At 39.1% G+C, this 27,288-nt stretch overlaps 3 protein-coding genes across 4 annotated transcripts; 2 read left to right on the top strand and 1 right to left on the bottom strand.

The window, feature by feature from the left end:
- The first annotated feature begins 1,998 nt into the window (after window positions 1-1,998).
- LOC106935856 (E3 ubiquitin-protein ligase MARCH2-like) lies at window positions 1,999-11,157 on the top strand. 2 transcript variants are annotated; one of them, XM_015016554.1, is made up of 5 exons: window positions 1,999-2,340; window positions 4,346-4,653; window positions 4,763-4,976; window positions 5,239-5,448; window positions 7,649-11,157. In XM_015016554.1, the coding sequence occupies exons 2-5, from the start codon at window positions 4,469-4,471 to the stop codon at window positions 7,802-7,804; spliced, it is 765 nt and encodes a 254-aa protein (XP_014872040.1). In that variant the 5' UTR covers window positions 1,999-2,340; window positions 4,346-4,468; the 3' UTR covers window positions 7,805-11,157. The 2 variants fall into 2 exon arrangements, with proteins under 2 accessions (XP_014872040.1, XP_014872041.1); XM_015016555.1 differs by having other exon boundaries at window positions 2,002-2,340; window positions 4,781-4,976.
- Window positions 10,688-17,647, bottom strand: LOC106935857 (ras-related protein Rab-11B-like). Its single transcript, XM_015016557.1, has 5 exons — window positions 17,414-17,647; window positions 15,001-15,196; window positions 13,334-13,527; window positions 13,162-13,242; window positions 10,688-11,416 (listed from the first exon to the last, which is right to left on the bottom strand). The coding sequence occupies exons 1-5, from the start codon at window positions 17,451-17,453 to the stop codon at window positions 11,271-11,273; spliced, it is 657 nt and encodes a 218-aa protein (XP_014872043.1). The 5' UTR covers window positions 17,454-17,647; the 3' UTR covers window positions 10,688-11,270.
- Window positions 17,648-18,782: 1,135 nt separating this feature from the next.
- On the top strand, window positions 18,783-26,412 carry LOC106935854 (mitochondrial import inner membrane translocase subunit TIM44-like). Its single transcript, XM_015016552.1, has 13 exons — window positions 18,783-18,890; window positions 19,800-19,904; window positions 20,116-20,280; window positions 20,385-20,465; window positions 20,651-20,800; window positions 21,041-21,174; window positions 21,642-21,727; window positions 21,968-22,060; window positions 22,187-22,311; window positions 22,596-22,646; window positions 22,954-23,043; window positions 23,478-23,588; window positions 23,760-26,412. The coding sequence occupies exons 1-13, from the start codon at window positions 18,861-18,863 to the stop codon at window positions 23,877-23,879; spliced, it is 1,341 nt and encodes a 446-aa protein (XP_014872038.1). The 5' UTR covers window positions 18,783-18,860; the 3' UTR covers window positions 23,880-26,412.
- Window positions 26,413-27,288: the final 876 nt, after the last annotated feature.

Raw genomic sequence — 27,288 nt, 5'->3', positions numbered from 1 at the left:
TACAGTAAGAAAAAATAATAAAAGAAACAGTATGAAAAGTATGTGTAATACCTAAAGGATGTTATCTCCAAAAGATACTTTTAATCTGACTATTGAGCCGAATCGGAAAGAATGTTTTAATTTATTAAATATGGAAATATAGAGTAGAAAAGCACCACTTTAATGAATGCCACTGTTGATTCACGTAGCCTGACTAATTGCTTCCCCCTAGTGGTTTTGCAGTGGGAAAAAAACGCTCTTAATAAATTAAGCGCTTCTCACGGAACCCATCTGGTGACAGAGAAAAGATAAAATAAAACTAAAATCCTGATATATTAACGGATAATGCTTAACGTTATCCTTGATGTTTAAGATTATTGCCAATGTTTATCAGATGTCAAATTTCATCTCCAGAAAAGTTTCCTTTTGCGTTAAACATTGGAGATAAAGTAAAACATTCCAGATACAGTAAACATAGCAACAATGACAATTTCACCTTATATGACCTTAAACATCAAGGACAACATTGAGCATTGGAGATAAAACAAAAAGTTAGGGACAAAGTTAAACATCCTGGACAATTTTAAACATTGGAGATAACATTGGGGATGTTTAATGTTGTCTCTTTTTCTGTCATCTCAAAGGAATCTTCATGTTGAATCTCCACATTCAAAGACAAACTCCCAGGATTTTCTGGTTTTATTCATTTTTATTTTAACAGATTGTGAGAACATCCCTGTAAAGAAATCAAAATGGTCACATAATTCCCAGGAATGGAACGGAACCAGAATGGAAGGAGGGATGGAGGGAACCAGGATGGATGGATAGAGAGAACGAGGTTAGATGGATGGATGGATGGATGGATGGATGGATGGATGGAACCAGGTTGGATGGAGATCATCTGGGTCAGAAAGCAGCTTCTCATCAGGACGGTAGTTAAATCCTCATTTGCTTCTCTCAGATCTGAAGTTAATCAGCTATCCGTATTTTTTTATCCTTTCAAACTGCCTCAAACTGGTTCCTGCACCGCACAGAGCTCTCCGGACCTCTCCCCAATGCATCAAACAGGAGATTTTGATTATAAAAATTGTCACACATTTCATATAATATCTTTAAACTCTCATAAAACAGACATAAGCAGTTTCCATACCAAAGCATCTGTTACACTCAATATTTTCTTATTAGTTTTCTACTTCTTTGGATATAATGCAGTAATACATTTTTCAAATGACATACTGTTAAGTCTATGATCTATGTAAAAAAAAACAACAACTACTGATTAATCTAATATTAATCGAATTGTGCTCATTATATCTAAGAAAAATGTTCTACTGACTAAGTTATATATACTGATTAAAACATGAGTCTAAATTTAACCTAAATTGAGGCCTACTCAAAATCATTATCAATCCAATATTTCAACATGCGTTAAAATCAAACGTCATTAAAAACTAGCATAATTAAACAAATATTTTCAACACTTCTCATTTAATTTGATCAGATCAAGAATCCAGAGAAACCCCTACAAGTTTATAAAATACAGACTAATTATTAAACAAGGGGGACCAATAAGTTCTATACTTTTACCTTTTGGCCTTTCTTTTGGTTTGTTGTTTTGTTTGCATTTCCTTCTAATTCATGTAAAGTGCCTCGAGCCTTGTTGCTGAAAATGTGTAAATAAAATTGCCTTATAGTAACTAAGTCTTGGCCGCGAGTAACAACTCTGATATTTCGTGGCCACAATTTTTCTTTTTCTTTCTTTTCTCTGATATCACCAAACGGGCTCCCTACTTCTACATTGTTGACGTTAATAGATTTTTTAGTTGCCTACATTATTGATAATTTCAAAGAATAAAACAGGCATGTTTTACTCTTCGTTTGTTGATACAATTTATGAAAGTAGCAATTTAAATAAATAAAAATAATATTTAAAAAAAGCGGGATGATGCAACATTCTTATTGAACTTTGTTCGATCTTTTTTTTTTTTTTGAGTTTCTTTGATACCCTATTGACTGATTTACTGTATTCATCATTCCGACATCACAAATGACTGTGAAGGCAGCACGGGGTCACATGACCAGTGCACAGCTGAGGGATGCCGAGGCTTACCCGTTGCTAGCCAGCTAGCCCCGTTTTCTGGGTCTAGCTATTCTGGCAGAATCCGGTGGATTTTATTCTACATTTTCTAATCAAATTCAATCAAGTGGCCCGAACTGCCTGTCATGGGGAGGGTACACTGCATATGGTCGTCGTCTGTATGCTCTCGTCATGGCAGCTTTTGCTCAGGCTTCATAGTCATAAATCGTAGCTAGGGTTGTCCAGTTAGCTCAAGGCCAAGCGAAGAAAAGGCAGGCCGTCGGGTGAGTACACTTACAGTAAAGTCATATTTTCCACCTTAGTAGCATAATTTTTTTGTCAGCCACATAACATATTTGCTCTATTGTAAACAACTACCAAAACAAGGCATCAGGTTTTATCATTTTTAAATACTTATATTCTTATCGGTTATTACACACCAATGCTACTGTCAGTTGAGCATAATTAACGATGGGTGTGTTATTTATTACGGCCAACCGCTTAATAGAAACTCAAAATGTAGATACTAATCGCTCTGATTTTTTTTTTCTCGCCTTTTAGTGTGATAAAGCTTAATAATTTTTTCTCTCTTAGTATGTCGGATTGAACTGAAGTAAAACCTTGCAGTCCTGGTTAGTATGTCATGAATTGTAGTCAAATGTTTACTTGTTCGATTCCTACAGCATTTTAAGAATGTAATTTTAACAACTAGGAGGTTATTGTAGATAAATTACAGGTTTACATGTTGTTTTTGACACGGCCACCCAGACCTCAGGAACTCGGTTGAAAAACAAACACTCCCACTACACTGTCAAACATTCCTTATGTGGGTGAAGGCATTAATAGATCTTAAAGCCAAATAGCCCACATTCACTCTCCTTCTGATTCTTGGACAGTTTATGGGTGTTTTTTGTGCGGGGGGGATTGGTTTTAATTTTATTCTAGCTTCTTTTTTTCTTTTTTTTTAACTCACATTTAAACGTATTTTTTTTAAATACACAAGGATTTCTATGATTTTTTTTCCTCATTGATCACCTTAAAGACTTTGCCCTAAAAGTAAAAAGAAAAAAATAAACAGGAATGCATGTTGGAGCCAATTTCCTGTTTGCTCAAACTGCATTAGATGTTAATTTTAAAAAATGCATGAGCAGTGGCTTTTTTGGATTTAACTAATACTGGTATTAATTTGAAAGAAAATATTTCGATACAGTTTTTTTTTTCCAAGGAACACACAAAATGAAGATATCCACAGGCTTATGGATTTCAGTTTTTTTTATTATTTATTTATTTTTTTTTTATCAGTAGCGGTTTTTCTTATTCTTTCCACAAGGTTTTCCCCCCCAGAAAACTTGTTAAGCTCTGCAGTTGGGCACTCAGAAGTCATTCATCTAGCGGCCCATCATGTTTTTGTGTTAAAAAAAATGTTTAAACTTGAGAGTAAATTTGAAAATATCACTTGATAATTATGTGTTATTGGAAGATTTAAAGATTAATATCTGAACACCAACTATAACGTTTTTTTGTTTGTTTGTTTGTTTGTTTGTTTGTTTTTAAAAAGCAAACATTTAAAAAAGACTCAAATAAATAAGCAATGCTAAGCCTGGTGGGGACACAAGTAAAGCCTGGTGGCCCGCCAGGCTTAGAATAGACTGGGGGAAACTCTGATTTTCAGACTTTTGATTATTAATTGATTCGTGTTTGTCTGTGGTCAGTGTGTAGCTATTTAAAGAGAAATCCTAGTGGATAAAGTTGTGCTTTTGTGGTCACTTTTTTGCTCTTTAGCTATCAGTTTCTGAAAGCTATATAAATACATTTTTAAATATTAAGAAAAAAAAAGCAGGTGCACACGAAAATAAATAAAATATTTTGAATCAAAATTGAATGACTGAGAGACAAACTATTTTTTTAGTAAAGTGCCTGGAGATAACGTGTTCTGAATTGATGCTATATAGATAAACTGAACTGAATTGAAATCTTCTAGGGGTATGAGTAAGTTTGAGATGAACTGCTTCTGAAATTTAGATTCTGTGTAGATTAGAGAGAAATCACATTAAATTCAAACTTAATCACCTAATTCCTGTTTTCTACTTTTTTCAATATTGAAATTGTAAAATAATACCATCCTTGTAAAAATGATGTTTCCAATTCAAAACCTAAAACTGATGACACTGTAACTGAGAAGTGTGAGTAAAGAAGTGACTAAAAGGCACAAGAGTCTGTCTTTTTTTTTTACATAATCATGTGACATCTGCTTTTATGTTGCTAATATCCTGGGACTTTTCCCTGTAGGTGGATCAGAGAAGTTTGGGGGATTGAATCTTTCAAATCAAATCCAGTTCAGGATCAGTTCTTCAGTTGAAGCCAGCGCCGGCCTCTGCCAGTATTGTCGTCACTTTCGACCCCAGATGAGCCATGTCTTCGTCAGGGTGCTGCCAGCTCCCCGGATCCCTCTGCGATTATTCTGAGAACACTGAGCCCGATGCCTCTAAGCATTCAGAGGAGTCCGATTCTACTACACAGGCCCAGTACGTTGCCAAGGTTACAGCTAAAGATGGCCGCCCACTCTCCACTGTTGTCAAAGCTGTGAGCTTGCAGAGGTGAGTATAAAACTAGCATGTGGCTCCAGAGTGTATGCTGCAAATAAGTGGCTCACATTATTATGATTTTTTTATTTATTTATTTTTTTCCCCTTCCCCTCCGATGCGGTCGCGTGTCGGCGCTCAGCGATGTGGGGATGTGTCGGATCTGTCATGAGGGCGCCGGAGGGGAGACACTGCTCTCACCCTGCGACTGCACTGGTACTCTGGGAAAAGTGCACAAGAGCTGCCTGGAAAAGTGGCTGTCGTCCTCCAACACCAGCTACTGTGAACTTTGTCACACAGAGTTCACCATTGAGCGGAGACCACAACCACTGACACAGGTAGGAGGGGCTGAACTAACTGCGGCGATGGATGTGTTTGGTATCTTGTTTTGTATGTTTACTAGAAGTTGAGTCTCATTTGGTATTTAGCATTGCAGTACTTTGCCGTCTTCACGGTGAGAGCAGATATTTTCTAAAACGACCGGTTCACATCACACAGATATATTCGGCAAAGCTCTTCCTTTAGATTTCTATTTTCTAAACTGATACCACCGCTAAGTTTGAATTGCACCAGTAAGCTCTTCATTTTGCTGTCCTTCAGTGGCTGAAGGACCCCGGCCCTCGGAGTGAGAAGCGCACACTGCTGTGTGACATGGCCTGTTTCCTTCTCATCACGCCCCTGGCGGCTATTTCCGGGTGGTTGTGTCTCAGGGGGGCCCAGGACCATCTGCAGCTGAAAAGCAGATTGGAGGCTGTTGGACTTATTGCCCTAACCATCGCCCTCTTCACCATCTACATCCTCTGGACACTGGTAACTACGGCTTTCGCTCGCCACTGTAATTTATATTCTCAGGTGAACCGTCTATCATTTTCAACTCATAGCCGTTTTCTTACTCTGTGGTGTTTAAGACAAAAAGAGAAATCTTTCGGAAATTTGCTCTTGATTTTAGCTCATATTTTATTAGCTTAGTTTTTTTTAAAAATCAAAACAAGTCTCTTATAAATGAGATCTTGTGATCCTGTATGAATAAAGGTCAAATGAATATATATATTTAAAAAATACTGTTGCAAAAGTGGCTGGAGAGAGGGAAGTCTGGGCCTCCCTTTTTCAAATCTGAATAGATTCTTGAAGCTGGATCTTTTTTTTTTTTTTTTTTTTACTAGGATTTCTGCACCATCTCCCCCCCAACAAAGTATCAGCTAAGGACGGTAGAGCCAGACCCAGAGGAGTCGGGGATAAAACATAAAACTTATTTCAGTCAAAACCACCTTCGTGTCGTTTGTGTGTTCAGTACGAACGTCTTTAAATGCTTATCAGAGAATTACTGGGGGAGTGAAACGGGTGGGACAATAAGGACATCAGGACTTCTATTTAAAAAATATTATTAAAAATAATATTTTTAATAATATCTGAAGCTGCTGCCCCCCCTACCGGATGGATGGAGGAATGGAGGGATGGAGAGAGGGAGGGAGAGATGGATGGATGGATGGATGGATGGAGTTCCAAATTAAGTCGTCTGAATGACAATGTAAAACAAATTTCTAGATTTTGTCAACAGTACTTTGCAAAATGTTTCAAAACCTTTTTTTTTTTTTCATGTTATAGCAACAAGCTTAATTGTATTTTATTAAAAAGAAAATGATTAATTTCATTGATATGTTCTTTTTTCAAAAGTAAATTTAAAAAGTGAGGTATGCATTTGTATTTAACTCCCGTGTGGCTGTACTTTCTACAGCCACTTTGTGTTGCAATTAAGTCTTTTGGCGTCTGTCTCTAAGCGGGTTGCAGTACAAATTGAAATTTTTCACAATCTTCTTTGCAAAATGGCTCAAGCTCAGTCAGATTGGTTGGAAAACATCTCTACTTACACAGACCTTTAATTGTGTTTAGTTCTGAACTTTTACTAGGCCGTTTCTTTACCTTAATCGAAACCTTTCCATGGTAACGCGGTGGTTGTTTAGCTCCGTTTAGACGTTTTCCTCGGAGATAGCTTTTTATTTAGTTCCATTCATCTTCCCATCCATACTGACCAGTTTTCATGTCTTTGCTGAACAAAACCTTCCCCTCAGCATGATGCTGCCACCATCATGTCTGAGATCGGGGACGTTGTGTTCACGGTGTCACAGTGTTAGTTTTCTGCCACACGTAATGTTTTAAATACGGGCAAGGTTATTTGATTTTGCTCTCATCTGACCAGATCATATTCTTCCATGTGTTGGTTGTGTTACATATACGGCTTTTCGCAAAAGCTTTTAAAAATAACTTCTTCTTGTTGTATACCAACAGTGATTTTCTGCTTGCCACTCCTCCGAAAAGGGCCAGAGTTGTGTATTGCATGACTAATAGTTATTCTGTAAATAGATTTTCCAATTAGAGCTGTGGATTTCTGCAGTTTTTCTAAATTTATAAAGTGTTAAATTACACACGAATGAACTGAATTTACTAATTAATTGATTTCTTTAGGCAGCTGCTTTGTGTTGGTGTAAAGGGCTCTAAATGTATATGGATACAGTGCTGTAGATTTTTATTTAGAAATAAAATCCATTCACTTCCCAATTAGTATCTGCTTTATGTTGATATTTTACATAAAATCCCAACGGGTTACGTTGAAGTTTGTCCTGCAGAAGAGATTGTTCTCCAGTTTTTTTGAAGTGGGGAACTCATAAAACATGATGAGCGAAGAATAGCAGGACTTTATGTGCAGCTTCTTATCATTCAGAGCTTCCGAGAATCTACATGCCTGAACAGAAACGCATAGCTTGCTGAGATCAGAAGCCAAATTTCTCCTCCACATCTACTGAACCGGGTGTATAAAAAGCCACCGAGAGAAACTTTGCAAAGCGCACTTATGAATTCACTTTTAAAAATTAGCCTTCGTCTTTCTTTCTCTGCGTTGCATTCATCATGCTGTCTCTCGGACATCTTTTGTCAGGTTTGTTGACACGTCTTTTAATCTCCTTTCACTGTCTGTTGTGGACCAACCCCCTCTTCTTTGTCGCCCGACCTCTAGGTGTCGTTTCGGTATCACTGTCAGTTGTACTCGGAGTGGAGGAGGACCAATCAGAAAGTTCGCCTGCTCATGCCCGACATGAAGGGGGCGCACACCACCCAGCGTTCGGTGCCGACCAAGTCGACCAAGAAAATGACTGACGAGACCATCGTATGAGTGCCGGGGCGGCGGCGAGGGAAATAATGCAAATCAAGCTCACACAAGCACTCTAAAAACAAGATTAATCATAGTAATACTGAACTTTTGCACTTCATATGGACGATCCTGAAGGGAAAGGGATGCTTTCTCCTCATGATTCTTTGTTAAAGCACTTGATTAAAAAAAACAAAACAAACAAAAACAAAACTACGTTATTGGCTGCCCACAAAAAGTGGATTTGGGAGGAACTCATTTCAGAGTGGTGTTAGATTATTAAAAACTGTGTATTCACCAGAGCTGGGGACGTGAACGAACTGACACTCGGAGATTGAACTAACCAGCCTGACTTTTTATGTCAGTGGCAGAAACTTATAAAATACTAAGACACAAGCTAATGTAGCAGGATATAACTGATTCAGCATGCTACTACAGTATAATAAGAGACATATTCACTACCTATAATTCCCCTATTATGCCCCCTGCACAATGTATTTAGCTGGTTTTAAACCGTGGACGAACAGTAGTTCTGCAAATGGATAGGAACCTAAGAAGATTGACAAAGTCTAGCTGTGAATACTCCTTTTTTTTGTTTGTTTGTTTGTTTGTTTGACAAGTAGAGGGCGACTGTCGCCTCTATCACTGTCCCTGTCTATAATCTGAAGCTTTTAAGTTTCCAGGTACAGCTTTTACATTGCTTTCTCTAGAGGGAACGTTAAATCATGTTCCTCCTTGGTCAGTAAAGGGAGACGCGTTGCATCAGTCACACATGTCAAAGGGGGGGGGGGGGGGGGGGGGGGGGGTTTTTCTGGGAATCGTAGTTCATAAAATGACACTAACTCGCTCTGAAAAAGTATTGAAGGCATGAAAAGTGTTTACATTCTAATTGGATGATGTCTCTTCTGTTGTCATAAAAGTGCATTAGGAAATAGCCTCACTCCATGTGTAAATGCATCACTCATGAGCTGAGCTGGATAGAAATGGTCTGTGGTAAAATGTCTTAAAAACCACAAGAAATTAAATTAAAAAAATAAAAATACAACAGCGACCGTGTTCAGATTGGTGAGATGGAAGGCACTGGGGAAACGATAGACATGCAATTTGAGAGCAGTCTGGGCCTCAGCAAAATGCAAAAGAGAAATGTGCTTTGAGATGTCAATCGATGTATACTAAAAGTATTTTTGTGTTACTGTAGTCTTCCTGCTTCATCCCCCTGGAAAGTTGGGTTATTGTGCAATAAAACATGAGGGACTCCTGGACATCGTGTGAACTGGGATTTGCTTACTTGTTTGCGTGAATTAATTTTTTTTTTATTGCAGCAGAACTAAAAAAAAAAAAAAAAAAAGCAATTTTGAAAATGTGAAGTCTAAGCACATTTATTCAGTGGGGGGAATCTCGTATTAGGGAATAACAGTGACATAATTTTTAGCAACCTAAAATTTTCTTTCTTTTAATTTTTTTGTAGAACTGAAGCAGGGTGTCTGCATTCTTAAAAAAATCTTAAATTTATGCATCTGAAATCAAGGCCTTACGATGTCTTGAATTCATAAAAGAAAAATAAATGTGTTAATCACAGGTCTCAAATTTTGCTGTGGCAAGTTTACGTAATCTTGTTTATTCTGTGTATTATTTTTTTTTTGTATGGAACTTGTCTGTTATAGTTCCAGTCACTGTGTTCTGTGACTTAAGGTGTTTGAAGCTACCACTAACCAGCTGCTAATATACCTTTGCTAGCCCTTTTACTTCCTACCATCCCAAGCATAAACATTCAGTTGGCCAAACTTTCAATGGGACTTTAACTGGGACGATATTGAAGCACAAATTAAATTAAGATTGAGCTTTTCAGATGAGCCTGGTGTAAAATGGAACGAACATGAGAAAACTGTGTGGTGGAGGATCTGTGGTGTTTGTTAAATTGCTTGCCATTATAAACTCTTTAAAATACTTTTGAGATTAAAAAAAAAAAAAAAAGATTTTATTGAGCAGTGAAGAGACAAAGGCCAGAGACGGGGAGTCGAACTCAGGACAACCGCGTCAAAGAGTCTGTACATGGTGTGCACGCTTTACCAACTTAGCCACCCAGTACCATGCTTAATTTAAAAAAAAAAAATCCCCCAGACTTAACCAGTAATCTGAAAATGTATCATCATTTCAATGTATCATAACACAAAACACAAATCTCTAAAGAAATGCTTCACCAGACGCAACGTATGTAATGTGTTCCCCATTGAATATATATGCACATAATTTAAAGTTCGGGCTCGTTAAAGTGTGCAATTATACAACTGCAGTGGAAGATTGCTTGGAGGCGTTTTACACTTCACCAGGGGAGCCAGCAACTTGGTCTGTGTTGATGCCTTGTAATCAGGCAGTGTGGGAGTTTGAGAAGGGAATTTTTCATTTCTCTTCCTTGTATGATATTTCTGTGTAATGTTACTATACACACAGCTGCTGTTCAGAACACGAAGCAAATATCTCAGTAAAGGTTAAAAACAAAAGTCTATGGATGATCTGATGCTCTGTTCAATTCAAATACTCTCTGCTACTCAAGCATAACTGGTGTGTGGGTGAAAGTGAGCTTTTCATTTACTGGGCAACAGTAAACTTTAGGCGGTATCCTGGATATTTTTATTCCTTTTTAACAAGTTATTTTGTATTGGTCTTGCATAGAAGCAACGAGTTGTTCGGCTGTTTCTTCATTATGCTTCTCAGACTGTTTAAAAAAAAAAAACTGCATGAAGCTTGAGGGAAAAGTAAACACAAAAACACTTTCCAAATTCAATTAGAGTCGTGAGGTTGAATACTTAAATGAGGACGTTCCTCCCACATTTTTAATCATCGGCTGTCTAATCTATAGTCTGTACTGCTTTTTTTTGTTTTGTTTTTAAAAAGGACACTGCAAAGTAATATTGTAAAATTTATTTCCATGGCATTAATATAATGTATGTGAGCAGACAAGCTATCAAAACAAACCGAACAAAATATATTTTACACAAAAACAAAGTAAGCGTCAGCAGCGTCACAACCACTTTTGGAGATGATGACTGAGGGAGGAAAAGGCCCAAAGACAGGACTGCTGATCCCGGTGAAACTGGCAGCATTTCAAACCCAGGCCTTCAGTTTGTGCCAGCAACAGTCTACCAGAGAGATGTCTAGGCATACAGGGTCTCGGACAAGGCTATACTGCTACGCTAACATGTTAACTAGCTGGTAGCTGCTCGGGGAGGCGGGGGGGAGAGTGTACCTTCAGTCCTGTTTTTGTGCCACGATGTTTTGACCATACCTGGGTCAGATTATTACTTGAAATCAAACTCTTCCTTCTATCTGGGACTGATCGGTTGTGGCTTAATGGAACTGACTTCACTGATTCAAAAGGTGCAGGCTCTGACTTGTCGTGCCCCAGCGTATTCGAAAGCACATCGACACTAGTGGATTTCAGTTAATAATCGGACCGGGTGAGGCAGGACGGGGTGTTTTCCAGCGGGGGTTACAGGTTCTGACAGCACTGCAGCTTGCTCCCCCTCTGGCCGTCCGTGGTCGGAGGGACGCTGATGTCCACCACGTTGTTTCCTGGGGACTCGTCGTGGGCAGATCGCTCAGCAATCTGTTTCTGTGATACAATCCGGTATATTTCTGTTTTCACAAAGATAAAAAAAACAGGTGATGTTTCAGAAAAGAGTAATCATATACTCTGTTCACACTTGTACCTCTTGGACACCTAAGATAGTACAAAGCTAATCTGGAAAGGGAAACTAGATTAGAAAGAGGAAGTCGCATATGCAAAGTTTAAAAGTCAGCTTCCTGCAGCAGATGAAACGGTGAAATCATATAGTGATAAACATTTGGACCAGCTGGTTTGAATTATATCAGTAACATCTGAGTATGCTGGGTGCTGGCGAACAGGATTCCCAGTGCTTCAGGAGCCAGACTTTAGGTGTCACCTTAATATACAGTGGCATGAAAAAGTATATCCCCCCTGTCAGATGTCTTTTGTTTTTGTCGTACGCATGGGATCATCAAACAAATGTTAATATCAGAGCTTAGTATGTACAAAAAAAGCTGCTTACCAGCAATAATTTACGAGGAGAACAAAATCTAACTAAAGTGTCCCTCCCATGTGGAAAGTGTAATTGCCTCCTTAACATCAACGTTGAGTTGATGTTTTTAAAAATCTTTTACTTAACATTTTGTTTCGTTTAGGTCCGATTTAAGTGACTTCTTGATTGTACAGATCAGGTAGTAATCAGACTAAAACAGCTGGCTTTTCCCAACGAACTCATTTTCTAAACAAGAAACCCTTATTCTGATTCTGTGCAGGCTGGTTTGGTCCCATTTTTTTTACCTTCATAAATAAAACTGCATGTTGCTTATCCTTGTCTGATACTAACATTCCCCACATGATCTTATATGCGACAAAAAAAATAAAAACAAGAAATTGACTGAAGCGCTTTTTCCACATCTCTGAATGTAATTAATGGTTATTATTTTAATAAGAACAAGTGGAGAGAGTTGTCAACAAGGCAATACAATTGCATCTTACACCATGTAGCGCAAACATATTTTTACTTTAGATTTACCGCCGCTTTTTCATAATAAAATCACACATTTCAATGTATTTTACTGGGATTTAATGGACCAATACAAAGTAGGGGATAATTGTGAAGTGGAAAAAAATAATGCGTAGTTTTCAACCCTTTTTCTGCAAATAAAAATGTGTAAAGTTTGGTATGTAGATACGAGCAGCTGTTTTTACTCAAACACCCTTAAATAAAATATAATCACCACGATTTCAATTTAATCCCATTTTGAACATAAAGTGGTTCCGTAAATGTGTCAGAGGCTAAATCATGATTGCTAACATACTAAAAATAAGATTATCCACTCCCCACACATTTTCCCATTACTAATACCCTACTGTGTGTCACAATTGAGTTTAAATATATGCATGAATCACAGGGGCACATTTATAGAAGTCAGTGACATGAGAAAATAACTTTTGTTGGCAGCCATGTTAAAATTGATGAAAACAATAACCAGAATTCAGTCAGAAAACATTAAGCTTCTATATGAAAATGTTCTTTAAAAAGTTTTTTAACATACAGGAGTATTGTTATAACCCAACAGGAAAATATTAACCCATCTTGATACAACCTTTTTTTTTTTTTTTTTTTTTTTACCAGATCAGAGTTCACTTATCTCTTCAGATTCCAATTTGATTTATTGAAACAGTGGTTACTGCAGTAATTTGTGCAAATACATCTATAGAGGAATACTGACTGACTGCAGAGCTGATGCGTTAATAAATATGAATCTAGTAAAATGCATTTGTATTGCTCCCTTTCTTCTCCTTACCCTGTTATCGTCTGATTATAACGTACCTGTAAGAATATTCTTGAAGGCTTCCTCGACGTTTGTTGAGTCCAAGGCTGAGGTTTCTATGAATGACAGATTGTTCTTCTCTGTGGGTTCACACACAAACACATGAAGTTTTACTACTCGACTCATCCAGTGATACCAGCTGTTCCCCAGTAACAGAGACAGCTCAGTTACCTGCAAAGGCTCGCGCCTCGTCTGTGGGCACAGCCCTGAGGTGGCGCAGGTCGCTTTTGTTGCCGACCAGCATGATGACGATGTTGTTGTCGGCGTGGTCTCTCAGCTCCTTCAGCCAGCGCTCCACATTCTCGTAGGTCAGGTGTTTAGCTATGTCGTACACTAGCAGCGCCCCCACGGCTCCTCTGTAGTACCTGTGACACCGTCAATGGGAAGAGCAACTTAAATCGACGGACTCAAAGCTTCGGTTATTGGATTCGTTTCTTTTTTTTTCTTCCATTTAAACTCATTGCTTTCCAAACTTTCACGGTAAGTTTAGTATTCCGCTTTCTCCATTTGTAGAATGCACCGAAGTCTGGAAACAAAGCTAAAGTCGGCTGGAGATTGGCATCAACTCGCTTCTCCTAGAATAACCTGGCTTAGATAGTAAATTGATGGATAGCACACTCATTGTTATGATTGAACATAAGAGAAAATCATTAAAAAAGTCTTGTTCTAACCAAATATTACAGGAGAATGGAATGTAAATGAAAAAAAGCATATAAATCAATCCAATAATCTATCTTTACCAAAAACTAAGTCAGAATATAAAAGTGAAGGGTACCTCAAATGTAAACAGTAGTACTGTCATAACCAATCCATCCTCTGTGGTCACAGGCCTGAGGTGGCGCAGGTCACTCATTATATCCGTCACTTATAAAGAAATGTTGGTAAATTCTTTCTGATCCTTCTTGCCATGTGGCTTTGTTTCATTCAGATTTGAGGACTTTCATTTTTGCAGTCATATAGTCATTTTGCTGACTGTATGACTGCAAATTGTCCCGGGCTATTGTCTGTATAATAAGCCTACATCTATTGTTGGTGTTACATGTTTGCGCTCTTACAGTATGCTGCATGTTGTTACACCAAAGCAGTATTATTTACCAAGACGTCATGTTGATACCTCAGGTGATAAACATAAAGCATTCTGCCATGTTGTTTGGAATATGACTGTACCAACTTTGCGATTGCTTTTTTTAAAATTATTATTATCTAAACCGTCCCCATTAACTCCAGCTCTTTGCTTAGGCTTTTTGCTGCATCCAACACATTACCTTTGATAAATTACATTTCCATTTGTCTTCCCATCCAAGTACAGGCCACTTTGAATACTGACTAGCATCATGATATTAAGGATGGTGTTGTTGGGTAAGAATACTTTTCAAAGCGTATGTAAGGTCAGCAGTTTTCAGGGTGAAATTGCTGAAATGCCTCTGCTTGCGGGTCATTTATCTACTGCAGAATCACTGACTTCCTATTGTTTGATTTGTAGCGCTTTCCAGGTTGATGTACGCCAACAACAGCTTCTCTAAATTCATTGTTGCTTTTGTTCCTCCTTGGTATTGTGCTAACAGAAATTAAACGCTGCCAACTGGGCCTGCAAACTGACAAAATTTCTCATTTTGCAGAAGTACACATGCTGGCCAGTGATCAGTTACTTGCTGCAACTAGATGCCGTTTTTAAAGCCTGTCTGGTTGTTTGTGTGGGTCAGCTAACATTCCAGTTAGTTGAATCATTCTGATCTCAGAGTTGTACGCCGTTTGTGACTACCATGGTGCAATATTTCCCCCACACTGCAGGTGTTGCAAGACTTGAAGATTTGCAATCACAGCACAAACAGACTTACGCCGAAGTGATGGCTCTGTAGCGTTCCTGTCCTGCTGTATCCCAGATCTGAGCTTTTATCGTCTTGCCGTCCACCTGGATGCTGCGCGTGGCAAACTCCACCCCGATGGTGCTCTTGCTCTCGAGGTTGAACTCGTTCCGTGTAAATCTGGACAGCAGGTTGCTCTTCCCAACACCTGAGTCTCCAATTAACACGACTGTGGAGGAATAGAAGAGTGTGCGAGTCAATGTTGCGATGTTAAATCAAAGAAGACTTTGAACGTTCCTGTCAACACTGAAGTGGGTCATACTGATCTCTGTAGGCACTTTTATGAATGGGAACTTCAAATAGGAAGACAAAACACCAGATAAAGAGATTTCTTGACTTTTGAATGCAGGATTTGATCTGGTTTGATTTTCCTTTAGCAGGCATTATTTATTCTCACAGTCTAAGACTCTACAAGTATGATCTAAAGTGATAAGCGTAAGTAAACATAGCCCGTGACATTCCCCATGGTGTCTTGCAAAAACTATTCTTCACAACCCATTAACTTTTTTGAATGTTGCATCCAAAGACTTCAGAGTATTTTGGAAGGATTTGGGGGACAGATCAAAACAAAGTAGCATTGATCATTTCCCTTTTGTTGAAAAACTGTTAAGGGAAATGAAATACATTTTTGAGCCTCCTATCAATCTAATACCCCTAAATAAAATCCTGGGACTATATTTCGCTCTTGAAGTTACCTACTTAGTACAATCGACCTGTTTTTCTATTATGAGGTTTTCTAAGGATCATTAATGAACAAATCAATATCATGACACCCAAGAAAAGCAGCAGGCAGCTCAGGGACAAAACTGTTGAGAAGCTCAGAGAAATAACATCTCAGTGTTTGCACATTCCACCAATGAAAATGGAAAAAGCACGGCACAACTACAAACCTACCAAGACATGACCAACATCAGCCTGAACGGGACCCATCGTCAACAAATAGTCTTAAGTAGACAAGCAGCCAAAAGACCTGTAGCAACTCTGGATGAGCTGCAGAGATCCACAACTCAGGTGGAAGAATACTGCTTGTAATTTCGCACAAGCCATAGGGGACAGGCATAAAATGTGGAAGAGGATGTTTTGGTTCGATGGGTCTGAAACTGAACTCTATGGTCTCCAACAAAAACAAACACTTCACCACGAGTTGTAATTTCTAGCTGGATGCTCTTTGTCAGGACAGAGAAGACAGTCATAAAGACTGAAGTTGACTGAAATGACTCCAATTGAATCTGACTTGAGGTGTGTGCAAAGCTGGTAGAGACATGAAAGACTTGCAGTAGTGATCGCAGCAATATGATTTTTAAATGTCTATCATTCAAATCCCAATAAAACACATTCAGGTTTCTAGGTGTAAGGTGATTCCCCGTGAACATCCTGGAAACGAGTGATTTTAAATGATCAACAGTCTCTGTTGTTCACCCATTGTCCCATGCTGCTGCAGTCTAATGAGTGTGACTGATTGAGCAGATGGTTCTCATACAGCAGCAGCAGAGGTGGAGCCTTTTTGTTTTCCCCTACTTCCTCAACAAAAGGAAACGCAGCCCAACTTTGTTCTCCCCGTCGGGTTCGGCCGGTCCGGCGCTGCAGGAAGCTGATAACACGCTTCATCAAACCCTGAATCGACAGCTTCAGGCCGCCTTGCCCTTCCTGTTTCGGACGGGTTATAAGGCTCGGGCAGGGAGAGAAAACACAAGGAGGGAAGAGAGGGAGGGGGAGAGACTCCTCGCCTCCGGCAGATGCTCTATTCATCCCACAGAGGATACTTTGTTACATCTAAATGGTCTTTCTGGCTTATACAAGCCCGGGATGTTAATGTGCCACAGGAGCTGATATCAGGATCAAAGAGTCCATTCTGGACCCAGAAACGAGGTGGGACCTGGGTCTGGTGCCGCTTCAGGCTCGGTGACACCCTTTCAGGCCTAATGACGGTCAGAATAACAGAAATGAAAATAGAAGGAAGTTTTGCGCCGATGCATCTGCAGTGAGTCCTCCTCATGTTGGGAATGAGTGTGCTATTGATCAGCAAAAGGTAAAGGCCAGCAGGCCTGAATACATCTGAACGGGAGAAGTAAAGAGAAAGCATCCAGTGTTGCTAAACAATACATCTAACCTCATATGAGACGATGAAAGTTTATTTTAAAAAGCTTTAGTGCGGATCTGGCTGCGGATTAATTACCCAATAAATATAGCTGCAGGGTCTGTCATGTCACAGCATTGTGTTGTAATAACAGCAACCGATTATCATCAGCGCAGCTCAGCGACAATAAGGAGAAAAATCACAATCATTCGTAAAACGCCGCTTTGTCTGGTGCGTAAGGAGCCAATCTATGCATCTTCTCTACCCTTTATTTAAAATAATAATAATAATAATAATATTTCTTTTTACCTTTGAACAAAAAATCGTATTCGTCGTCTCGGTTCCCCATTCTAGACGAGGCCGCTCCAGCGCTTGTCTCCGGAAGAGGATGAGTGGACGCTGTGGGTGTGGATGGTCGCTATATGCCAGAAAAATAAGGTAAAGATCTGTGCTCAGACTCTGCGCCAGTGTCGGCTGTCAAGGCGAGAGCTGGTCGCAGAAAAGGGGAGAGAGCTCCCAACTCTGCAGAGGGAGGGAGGGGAGGAGTCCCTGCAGTTCAAATTCCTTCCTAAGGGAGGCGCTCCTCACCGGCATGCCACCAGATACCTGTCACTCATCTGGTTCACCCTCTGTCAAATTATGTCATTTATTCATGCCAGAGACAAAATAAAGTCATTCATGAAAGGACTTTATGATTTTATGAAATGCTAATTTAATAATCTGATGTATGCACAGAGTGAACTTATAATAAAAATAGCAAACCATTCAGATTGCTTTTAAATTTCGGAATATATGCAAAACAATTAGGTGAACAGTCTCCTAATAAAGACTAAATAAAATGTCGGACATTTATTTATCATTATGGGGGAAATGTATGTAATCTCTGATAGCCTTTCAAATTGAATTTGGATTTCAGACATTAATGTCTTCAATCTGAAACCTCAGTGGCTGCTGTACTTGCTGCAGATATTTTGCAGTCAGTCAAAAGATTTTTGACCATATGATTCTACAGAAATTGACTCAGTCTCTCTCTCTGAATGGCATTAAACCGGCCTGCACATGTTTCAGTATTCTTCTTCTTCTTCTTCTTCTTCTTCTTCTTCTTCTTCTTCTTCTTCTTCTTCTTCTTTTTTAATTTATTTATATATTTATATGACTACCATGTACTCAAACTAAAAAAAAAATTCAGTATTTGATACTTTTGTGCAACCAAATTAAAGCAGAACATAAATATGACAGTATAGGGGGTTTTGTCCTTACCTACTGCAGGATAATAAGTGCAACAATTAATCAAATTTAATGTTTTGATTAATTAATGATATAAAAATGAAAACATATAAGTGTTTGCATAATCTAATGAAACTGTCATTTAAAGAATTATGAATAGTGTCCTACAGAATGCGTTTTAGTATCATGAACGCTTTTTCTCTATTATTAGTGGAGTTTATGCAGCCTGCATTGTTTAACACTGTGGTGTATTTTCTCTCCTCCATTTTTTTTCTCTCAAAACAATCTTCCTCCATACTTTTCTTCTCAGAATAACTCCAAAGCTGCGTCATAGTAGCTGGTGGGAATATTGGTGCTATGCAGATAGGAAGCGGCATGTCTTAATTTTAGGTGGGATTGTCCCTTTAATCAGCGTGTTACTTGGCTCCGCCCCCTGTTCACTTCCCGTCCTCCTATTGGTCATGTGGAATGTCGGTTCAGACAGCGAAGACGCACCAGGATGCACGTGCTTCCCTGATTGAACATCAAGATGGCAGCGTCCGTGTGTCGGTGTTACGAGGTTAGACCCCATTCATGCCCTTCATTACAGCTCTCAGACTTGAAATGCTATCTTATTAAAACGAGTTTAACTCCGGTGTGTTTGAGTCAGTTTTGTCACCTTTATTCATGAGAAAAAGGTTTTATAAATCTTAGTTGGAGTACGTTATGACCGTTAAAAGGCCTTGTTGCATCAGAATCGTCGCAGTTAAATCTGTTACCGCTTAATAACGTAAGCTAGGTTTTTAGTAAATGTGGCTACTGTGCTTTACCCGGGTTAGGCTGTTTTGAAAGGGAGTCTGTTAAAAATCAATAATACATTGTGAGTAGTTTTAAACCATGGTATGGGCTGGAGCAGAACAAGAACGGCTGCATGTTTACTACAGTACCATTGCCATAGCAGATTCGGACGAGAAACTGAGTAATAAAAAGGTCTGAAACACATTCTACACGACGACCCCAGAGACTGAAAATCTTCACATTTTTATTGACAAAATGATGCTCTTTAGGTGAAAGAGTTCAGGTTTATTTTTAAACACATGCATATTTTCCTTCCACTTCAGAATTATGCACTATGTTGGGTTGGTCTTATCATGTAAAAGCCCAATAAAAATTATTAAAGTTTCTTGTTGTAGTGTGACAGTGTGACGTAAGGCTTAAAATGTTGGTGGTGGGAGTAAAAACAACAGTGGTCTGTGCAACCAGAAAGGTAGGTGGGTGGGGGGAATCATGCATAATGAAGTAATACATTTTAAAATAAATTAATGCTGTATCAGGAATGATGTATTGAATCTTTCTCAAAAATCTTCCAAGATTTTCTCTTGGACTGTTGGTGTTGCTTTCCCTTGTACTCTGTTGAGAATCAGCAATTATACAGAAACTTGTTTGCTGACATGGACTGCCTTACCTTACTGCTGTTTTTTGATTGCAGCTGATTGGCAGGAATGCCATGGCTCTCTGCACTCGTTCTGTGGTCTCTGCTACGTGGAAAAGAGATGCCTACAGGTTACACAGGAGCCCGGCTGCAGCTGCACAGGTACACACTAACAATAATTTTCATATGATCCACTTTTGGGGATTTTATTGAAATAATCAGTAGTTAGCATATTTTGTTGTACACTGTTTTCATTTGTCTTCCATTGCCGATTTTGTGTTTTGGATGCCTGTAGATTTCTGGATCCCTGAATTATTATTATTTTTTACATATACTAATATTTTGTGTAACGTTTTTCCGTTTCTCTGTTCAGGTCCGGTATTCTTCAGGACGGAAAGGTTTTCTGGGGGAGTTTGTTGATAATCTTCGTCAGGAGTTCAGTAAGAACCAGGAGATGAAGGATAACATCAAGAAGTTCAGGGAAGAGGCCAAGAAGCTGGAAGAGTCCGACGCCCTGCAGCAGGCCCGCAGGAAATATGTAAGGGAGTTGCCTGGCTTCTGGTGTGTCGGTCTACATTAAAACTGATTATTGTTGGTAAAAACCCTTTGACTGAATGCTGCGAAAACTCTTTGTTTCATTAGAAATCTATAGAGGCAGAGACGGTAAAGACTTCTGAGGTGTTTAAGAAGACCTTTGGCTCTCTGTCAGACACTGTCAAAGAGGTGAGGTGTTTAATGGGATCTAAACAGAAAGCACTAAAGAGTGGTTACTGGATTTTTTTAAATTTATTTTTTTAGAAGGATTCATTCCCTGTTGTGAATTCACCTTACATATTTGCACATTTATTCAGTGGACATCCATTTGAATTCTTTCTTTTACTATTTTTTTGTTTTTGTGTGTGCTTAAGGGTCTAGAGGAGGTGACTCGTACGGACATAGGAAAGAAGATCAAAGAAGGCGTGGAAGAGGCAGCGAGGACAGCCATGCACTCTGCAGAGTCCGTGTCTAAAGGTGGAGAGAAACTGGGCCGGACCAGCGCCTTCAAGGCCATCTCACAGGTCAGAAGAATAGACATCTCTCTAAGTTTCTTCTTTTAAAATGCAGCTTTTGAATTTGCAATAGCGTAGCTTTCAGTTTACTCTTCACTCAGTTGCAGATAAATAACAACCCTTTCCTGACACATACGTCTGAAGTGCTTGTTTGCTTTTCCTTTATTCCTGATTTTATCTGCTTTAACGTGCTGATGAACTTTCATGCTTCCCAGCTCAAAACGTTTAAAACCGCTGCTTCCTCTGCAGGGCGTTGAGTCCATGAAGAAGGAGATAGACGTCGGGGACGGCGGCCCCTACAGAGCTCCTGCTCAGCTGAGGATGAGAAGTGATTTTTCATTTAAAGGGGCAGAAAGTGACAGTAGAGTGTTTGAGGCCAATGAGTAAGTAGCTGCTAAAAAGAAAAGAAAAATCACTGTTCTCTGCATTGATAAACAATGTGTGAAGTCTTGCAAAAATGTGTATTTAGTTGTTTTTTCATCCTGTTTATACATATGGATGATATGGGTGAAACATAAAGTACGAATGAAATGGTGATTTTTTTTTCCAGATGAAAATCTGAAAAGTGTGGCTTGTATTTGTATTGATTCCCATTTATTTCAGTAAAAGCAAATATAAGCCAGTGAAATCACAAGGTTCTTCAATATCTCAAAATGTCCCAAAGACTTTAGGCCTTAAATACGTCCAGAATGTCCAATTTAGGTTTTAAATTCCTTCTACTCATTTAAGACTTTTAATCTTTGTGCAATAAACCAGTTTCAGTTTGCCTGTTATGTTTCCACCACTGTGTATATTTTATGAAGTTCGCTTCCATATGATTAAAAATTCCACGTTTGTTTTTATGATGTAGAGAAGCTCTGGGTGTGGTTCTGCATAAGGATTCAAAGTGGTACCAGCAGTGGAAGGACTTCAAGGACAATAATCTGGTCTTTAACCGTAAGTTGCTTCCAAATAAACTATTTATGTCCTTAATGCCCTTCTGCTTAATCTGCAGACATGCCTTCTCAGTTGGTGACAGCAGGGGGCAGCAGATAGTTTTATAAGCGCATGCCTAAAAAGAAAAATGGTGCACCCTTTAGGTGTTTTTGATGAATACAGCTGCTGCCTTTATTATCTAAAAACACTTTGTTGTTCTAAGAAAAGTCCAACTCTCATTTCTTTTTCCTTTGTGCTCAGGATTCTTTGAGATGAAGATGAAATATGATGAAAGTGACAACGCTCTCATCAGAGCATCCAGAGCCATGACTGACAGAGTTACCGACTTTTTAGGTAACTCTCCATCATGTCCACCTTCTCTTTCTAGTTGTTTTATATATTCAGACCTACAAATTTCATTTGTAGCATACCAGTGCTGTTTTTGTCGGTGTTGCTGATGGCGTTGACGTGCGTTTCTAGGTGGCCTTTTCTCGAAGACAGAAATGTCAGAAGTGCTGACAGAGATCCTGAAGATTGATCCCAAGTTTGACAAGGACACTTTCCTCAAGCAGTGTGAGAAAGACATCATCCCAAACATCCTGGAGGTAATAGGAGCCACCAGCTTTTGTTTGTCGTTTATTCCTTAAATCCTTCTTTTCTTTTATCCGTTTCCCGTCGTATTTCATTCCTTTGCTTCCTGATACAACCTGGCTCAGTTAGGGGGAAAAAATTAGTTAAAATAAGATAAAGATAGCAGGTTGGAGTTTAAATTTAAATCTGTAGATGATTTTTTAAACAGAGAAAGATAAAACCTGAGTCTCAGAAATATCAAAGCACAATTAAGTGAAGCATTTTCCCACAGCTCACTCATGAATTGTGTCCTCTGCAGGCTATGGTCCGTGGAGAGCTGGATGTGTTAAAGGACTGGTGCTATGAAGCTGTAAGTTATTCAGCAGCCACATGAACATTTATCTTTAATCATTTTTTTAAAGCTCTGATTAATTTAAAGTCGATGCTCCAAATAACAAGGGTGGAAGTGATTTCTAGGTTAAAGAAAACAAATAGAAATCAGTTTTTGCTGCATGATAGTTATGTGTCTGGCGTATTTTCCAAAGTAATTTTTCCAAACCCTTTTAAATGCATGGTGCCCTTTTTAGAAATGTACAGCATGACAATGAGCTGGCATGTTGATCTGCTTTCAGGTATTATGTGTGAAGTGTTGTTTCATCCTTTGTTTTTCCTCTCAGACATACAGTCAGCTGGCCCATCCCATCCAGCAGGCCAAGGCTCTGGGCCTTCTCTTTCAGTCCAAAGTTCTTGACATTGATAACATAGATGTAAGTTCTGCTACAACCTGTTAGTACTATCTCTTACAGCCATGGAGATTTCCCAACATCCAATGCAGTATGTCCTTATTTTCTTGCAAAAATAGCCCAATTTTTCTAGATCAGCACTCCTTCTTCTTCAACATACCGATTGGCGAATTGGTGAATGTGGAAATGAAATCCATACAGGGCTAGAAACATCTCTACCACAGACGAAAAGATCACACAAGTTCAGAACATTTAAGACAGTAGCTGATCTTCAAATGAGAGAATGTTCCAGCAATTTTACTCCAGTGCTCAGAAATGACATATCCTCTTCAATTAATATATGGCAGCATGGGTTAGGTTTGAAAAGTTGAACATCCAACATCGGAGAAACCGAATTACTTTAAATCAGCTGTTCCTCCTGTGAGCCTCTTATTTTGTGGCATCTTTGTGTGTGTTAGTTGGCGATGGGTAAGCTGATGGACCAGGGCCCGGTGCTGATCATTACCTTCCAGGCTCAGGTCGTCATGGTGGTCCGCAGCCCGAAAGGAGACGTCGTGGAAGGCGATCCGGTCAGTGAACTTCAAATTTACTGCAGATTTGAAACAGCGCTAGTGGTTAATAGTTAATTTGAAACCACAAAATGTCACATTGAATTATACCAGAAGACACGGTTAAAGAAAATTGAAAACAGTTAATCATTTATGTTGCTGTTTGGCATTAAACGCCTCTGCCCTCTACAGGAGAAAGTGATGAGGATGATGCACGTGTGGGCCCTGTGTCGGGACCAGGAGGAGCTGAACCCCAACGCCGCCTGGAGGCTGTTGGACATCTCCGCCTCCAGCACAGAGCAGATCCTCTAATAGGAGGCTCCAGGGGACGCAGACGAGCGTCTCCTCTGTTGGACAAACTGTAAAGGAGGGCAGAGGACACAAACGCTGGGCTGGAATCGGCTCCGGAGCAGAGCAAAGCCCCTTCTTCTCTGTGCCGACTTTCCAGAAGATTCATGTGCACATGTACATAGTTGATGCTCGATCATTCGCTGGAATCTACATCCTGACTTGAACTTTGATCTTGCTTGCTGTTCTTCACAGTGCTTGGATGGACAGAGATATAAGTAAAGCACCTAAACCTTCTTGTTATTATTGTCTGTTCAAACACAGAATCACGATACTGAAGCCTTCATCCTCTGCTGCTCCTCTTCCATACTAGTGGCAAGATTCAGAAAGATCCTATCTTGTAGGTGGAAAAAGTGGACCTTCATCTTTTATGTCTGCTGAAGTCTTGAGAGATGTGTCAAAGTGATTCTATATTTTTATCACTTTTCTTTTTGAACATTGGAGGTATAGTGTAAGCAGCTTCAAATTTGCATTTGTGGCTGCAAACTCGACGTACCGTGGCACAGTGGAAATGTTCTTCACACCATTAACACTGAAGAAGTAAGCTCTGATTTTTGGCAGAAACTAGAGATGCACCCATCAGACGTTTTCTGGTAGTTTTTGCTGAATCTGGTTTTTCTTTGAGATTTAGAGCAAGATTCAGAAATTATGATTTTTGTAGCATTCCTGCCTTGAGCAATCAGTTATTTACATTGAGGGCAAAGGTGACATCATGCAACTGAATGGTGCAGAAGTTTCTCCAAAACAACTGGTATGTCCCATTATTGCTAAACTGAAAACATACTTCTGAGGTTTAACTCCTTCGTATTAGTACTTAGCCTACCTAAACAGCACTTCCATGGGTACATCCTAGACCTAGAGAATGTAGATCCTAACCTTACTTGAGGATTTCTAAGTAACTGCTAACATTTCCAAATCATGCTCATAGAAATTTATATTTGCTTTTATTAGTTCAGCCTTCCTGTTACCCGCTGAAAGTCTTGCTCTCTCTCACTCTGCCGCAGCATGAAAGAACCGCAGACGTGTCTTGATATGTCGCTGAATTTCGCTTTCTTTCTGATGTTTAAAATGAAGTGCTTCTTCTGACTTCATTTTAAACACACCACTGAGAATAACTACTGGTGAATCTTCTCAGTTTCCATGTTGAAGAACGCTGTCAGCAGGACTGTTCGCTCATTAGGTTCCTAAAAATCAAGTGATTCCGGTCAGAAGCTGATGACTTTAAATCAAATAGCAGGAAAACAATTCTCCTCTTGTGTAAACATAACACAAACGGTTCGACGTGTAAAAACTGGGTGGAACTTGATGGACCTTCTCAGTCAATGTTTTGGGTTTAGGTATTGTTTTCTCTAGTGAAATAACTTTTCCAATCTCAACGAAGGCAGAAATGAGAGTGATTGTAAATAGATGTGATAGATCTCTGACTGTTGTTTTGCTTTTATATGCAGCTTTGTGGGTTTTATTTCGCGCATAAAAGTACAATGACATGAGATGATTTGAATATAAAACATTGAAAGTAACGATGTATTGATTTAATGCCACAGGTGCTCTTGGATAACAAGTTTATTAGCTACATTATCAGGAATACCACATTGTGTTTTGTTAAGTTGCAGTGCAGTGCGTCCTTCTCTTAATCTACATCATAACCTGTAAATAAATGAGACGTGCATTGTTTCGTTTCATTTCGTCATCCAGGCAGCTTCAGGTTTCCAGAACCGTTTTGTTCAATCATTCACCTGTTCGTCTTGCACATCTGCTCTGTTTACGTTTCTGAATGTGGTTTTTAAAAACAATGGTGACAAATGAGTTTATTACTGAACAGACTGCATTGTTGTTTGAAATATTATCGATGTTTATGTTGAGTCCATTTGATGATACCAAAATTCATGGCTATATCCGACAGGCACAGCATGCTCTTATTTTGTTAGACAGGAAGTCTTGTACGTAGGTTAAAGTGTCTATCTGCTCAACTTAAAGGTAAAATACTTCAATTATCCATAATTTTTACTGATGCAAGACGGTTCTCATGCAAGAGTTTACACACAGCCCATAAAACCCTTCCCATAGCATAATACTTCCTCCTCCTTGTTTGACTGTGAGGTCATGCTCAACTCTTTATCTCTCTCTCTGTAAACATGGTGGGTTAAGTTTATGCCAAAGAGCTCCAGCTCATCTACATGTTCTCTTGCAAATATGTACACGTAACTTATTCTCCATGTACATAATGTAATATCAGAATCCTGTTGGAATAAAATAAATTTTGTTTGTCCTGTGCTCAACACATGCCTTTCTTCTGAAGTCAGGTTTCTTATATTTCAGAGTTTCTGCCAAACTTTTCATGTCTTTTGGCTTTTAAGTTAAGCAGATCTTGTCAAAACCTCAAAACAAACCAGGCTAACATAATTATTTTTTGCCTCCGCTTCCTCAGAGTCTGCAGCTCTGGGTGCGTTGTGTATGTGCGCTCCTCTCTCAAGAACAAATTAAACTCTGGATGTCCTGTGTGTCTGTCTTTAGTTTTCTCATTTCGGTCCTGACACATGTTGATAGATGTTCATGGACGCGGCTATCAATGCCAGTTGATATACTCATAGATCAGTTTGTGTGGGACTGATGGATTAGGCTTTAAATAATTCATGCCTATAGATTCACACACACACAGTCAATACGTGTGGGGTAGTTTATCTCATGGCTGTCTTGAGATAAATGATTAGAGAGGTCTTTGTACCAACTAAATCAACTAGTCTGCAGAGATGAGGCTTCCCTGTGAACAAACCTTCTGCATCCTGGTGTTTCTTTACACAACCGTTCCCCTTTCTTTGTGCAAATCAAGTTAACTTTGACAGGGAGAGTTGTTTCTCTAAGAGATGTGTTTAGTGAGAAGGTGTTAGAGGAAGGAGCAATGCTTTCACCCTTTAATGATGCAACCGTACACACACCACACTGTGCTCCAGCCTACACTGTAGTTAGTACAGTATCCACCTAGTAAAGATTTATATAAAAAAAAAGCCATTATTTGAATTGATATTTTTTTGCTGCAGCAGTCTAATCACGCATTGCCTTTTTAAGGAAATTTACATCAAGGTGTTGGTTTTACAAAAATCATTTGAACCAAACCTTCTACTACTTTCCATGAGTTGTCAGACTTTTATTTAAAATCTGGTGGTACTTCAAAGATTTCTTCTTGTCATACACTTTAACAAGTCTCCCAGGATACTTGCAAGAAAAACCAGGTTCACAACATCATGTGTTTTCCACCAATGCTGAACAGCAAGGATAAGCTGTTTTATGTAAATGTATAAGTTACTTTACTTTTTGCTTACTGTCAACTGACTGTATAATGAAACAGTTTTCACAGAGTTCTAAAAAAAAAAAG

The sequence above is a fragment of the Poecilia latipinna genome, unplaced genomic scaffold, assembly GCF_001443285.1.
Source record: "Poecilia latipinna isolate Pla-1442-1.1 unplaced genomic scaffold, P_latipinna-1.0 Scaffold2035, whole genome shotgun sequence".
Classification (NCBI taxonomy): Eukaryota; Metazoa; Chordata; class Actinopteri; order Cyprinodontiformes; family Poeciliidae; genus Poecilia; species Poecilia latipinna.
The sequence above is the reverse complement of the archived record's forward strand: the minus strand, read 5'-3'. Positions and strand labels throughout refer to the sequence as shown.